The sequence below is a fragment of the Melospiza georgiana genome, chromosome 8 (assembly GCF_028018845.1).
Source record: "Melospiza georgiana isolate bMelGeo1 chromosome 8, bMelGeo1.pri, whole genome shotgun sequence".
Taxonomy (NCBI): domain Eukaryota; kingdom Metazoa; phylum Chordata; class Aves; order Passeriformes; family Passerellidae; genus Melospiza; species Melospiza georgiana.
This window is the reverse complement of record NC_080437.1, coordinates 24,429,912-24,432,541: the sequence shown is the minus strand read 5'-3', so window position 1 is coordinate 24,432,541 and position 2,630 is coordinate 24,429,912. Positions and strand designations below refer to the sequence as shown.

The following is a 2,630-nucleotide window of genomic DNA, read 5'->3' as shown; positions in this document are numbered from 1 at the left end:
AGACAGTAAATAAAGCGACATTGTCCCTATCGGAACTTAAATAGCAGGCCTTTTAAAATTTGTACAATTCAAACAAAACCAGGTCTTAAATCTGTACAATTTTTTAAATTTATAGTGTAATATTTAAATGTATTGATTTTGGGATTTGTACTTTTTTATTTCCATAGCATGCAAAAAATTCTAAAAAGAGTAAAAAATAATTCTAGGATTTTTTTTTATTTTTCCTTTTTTTTTTTTTGTTACCACCTTCATATCAAAAATACGAAAGGCAGCTTTTTAATAAAAGCACAACAATAGCAGAAAATGGTAAAAATAGCTTTTAATTGTTAAAATGAGGCAGAAATTGCATTGGAGACAAATCTCTATGCTCTAGGAAAAAAAGAAAGTATATATTTTTCAACTTGCATTATCACCCAGCCCCAAGTTCCCAAGATTGCGAAAGAAAAAAATATTTTAAGGGGAAAAAAATTAGTTCGTGCACATCTGAAACATGCAAGGAAAGGAAAGCAGCTAATTTTTTGCTGTTGCCGTTTTAAGCCTAACTTAAATCTTCTTTTAAATTGTTTGTTTCGGAAGTCTTTGAAAACAACTGCTTTCCCAAACATCTGTTGGAAGCCAGGTTTATTCCAAGGTTACGCGTCTCCCTTATAGATAAAATAATCATCACTGATAGCTATTAGAAAAAAAATAATAATCAAAACCTCAAAAAGAAGGGGGAAGGAAAAAAAATTCCAATATATAAGTTTAAATATTTATACAGAAGCCGTCCGTAATTGCACCGTTCCGAAGATGTGGCAGGCGGAGGGATATCGACTCTACCCTAAATTAACCGGGGGTGTGTGTCTGTGGCGGGGTTCTATTGCTTATTGCTCCGGCCGGGGGGAGCGGCCGCCCCGCCGCGCTGCCGGGGCCGGCCTGGGGGGCCGAGGGTGCCGGTTTGGAGCTCTCGGGATGGGGGGGGAGGGACATGGGGGGGCACGCCGGCCGCCCCTCAGTCATCCACGTCGATCTCCACGTCCTCCTCCTCCTCTTCCTCCTCCTCCTCGCTGTCCCGGCGGCTGCGGGGCCGCTCCGTGGGGGGCGAGGCGGGGCGGGGCGGCGGCGGAGCGCCGGGCTCCCGGGCGGCGGCGGGGGGCGGCGGCGGGGACCCGGGCCGCGCCTTGCCCCGTCCCTCGGCGCTGGGCTCCAGCTCGGCCAAGGCCACGATGTCCACGGCGGGGTTGGGGCCCAGCTTTTTGGCCGATTCCACGTCGGCCTTCATCTCCTCCAGGTCTCTCTTGAGCTTGGCGCGGCGGTTCTGAAACCAGGTGATGACCTGGGCGTTGGTGAGCCCCAGCTGCTGGGCGATCTGGTCCCGGTCCGCCGGCGACAGGTATTTTTGGTAGAGGAACCGCTTCTCCAGCTCGTAGATCTGGTGGTTGGTGAAGGCCGTCCGCGACTTCCGACGCTTCTTCGGCGTTTGCCGCTGCCCGAAGATGGTCATCCCGTCCCGGCCTGCCGACGAGCCGCCAGATTGTCCCCGCTTTCCCGTGTCCACCCCGACCCGAGCCCCCGGACCCCCCTGCCCCGTGGGTATCTGGAGGGAGCGGGACAGAGCCCCCTCTCCCGCACCCCGAGGGCCACGGGGGAGGATGCTCCGGATACCGGCCGGGTACGGGCCGCGCAGGGACCCCCATCCCACCCCGTGCGACACCCTGGGACATGGCGGGGGACGAGGAGAGGAGGAAAACCAGGCCCTGGGGAGGAGCTGGGTATCCACCCGTTGGAGGACCCCCTGCTCTGAGAGGGGCTTACCTTCGGCCGCCTGCAGCACGCTGACTTCCAGCCCCTTGAAGGTCTTGCTGGCCAGCTCTTCCAGGGCGCAGAGGGGCGAGGTCTGGGAGAGCAGCGCCCGGCCGGAGAGGGGCAGCCCGGCCGGGGGGTGCTTCTCGGCGGCGGAGAGGAGGTGGGCCGTTCCGCAGAGGGTGTAACTCCTCCGCACCGAGGGCTTGTTGAGGATGTCCTCGATGCTGAAGGGGGTGAGGGGCTTGTTGGAGTTGGCCGGCGGTGGGAGGTGATCCAAAGGGCTCCGCCGCCGTTCTTCCCCCGAAGAGGGCTTGGGTTCTTCTTTGGAAGTCATGGTGGGGCCGGGCTGCACGGGGCTGCCTTCCCCACCCGCGACGGGGATGCGCTGCCGCGGGGAGAAGCCCCCGGCGGGACCGCGGGGTGACGGCGGCGAAGACAGCGAGCAAAAGTTGAAGCCCACCTCCAACTCCGGCGGAGGAGCCCCGGGTCCTCCCGGGGAGAGCCACGTCGGGCGGCGGGCCGGGCGGGCAGGGCGGCGGGCGGGCGCGGAGCGGAGCAGAGCTGCCGTCGGTCCCTCGCCGAGAGGTGGTCCTGCCGTACCTCTTGTCCCAGGGTTTTGGGTCGGAGATTTCCCCCCCTCCTGTCTGTCTCCTCTCTCTCCCTCTCTCTCTCTCTCTCTCTCTCTCTCTCTCTCTCTCCCCCTGTCTCTCCTCTTTCTTTCTCTTTCTAGCTGCTATTTTAAGAAACACCCCAAATCGCAGCACTTTCCCTGCCCCCCCACCTCAAGCTAATACCCACCCCAAAATAATTTTTAAAAATAATTAAAAAAAAAAAAAAGAAAAAGA

General features: G+C 56.6%; 1 protein-coding gene across 1 annotated transcript; it reads right to left on the bottom strand.

Moving 5' to 3' along the window:
• Positions 1–991: 991 nt before the first annotated feature.
• LBX1 (ladybird homeobox 1) lies at positions 992–2,119 on the bottom strand. The gene is made up of 2 exons (XM_058029549.1): positions 1,795–2,119; positions 992–1,494 (listed from the first exon to the last, which is right to left on the bottom strand). Exons 1-2 carry the CDS (start codon positions 2,117–2,119, stop codon positions 992–994), a joined length of 828 nt encoding a protein of 275 aa, XP_057885532.1.
• Positions 2,120–2,630: the final 511 nt, after the last annotated feature.

Bases quoted from the DNA above. Each gene is read 5' to 3' on its own strand.
- LBX1 (XM_058029549.1), bottom strand. From the start codon at position 2,119: ATGACTTCCAAAGAAGAACCCAAGCCCTCTTCGGGGGAAGAACGGCGG. The intron at 1,495-1,794 runs GTAAGCCCCTCT...GCTCGTCGGCAG, and splicing joins CGTGCTGCAGGCGGCCGAAG to GCCGGGACGGGATGACCATC.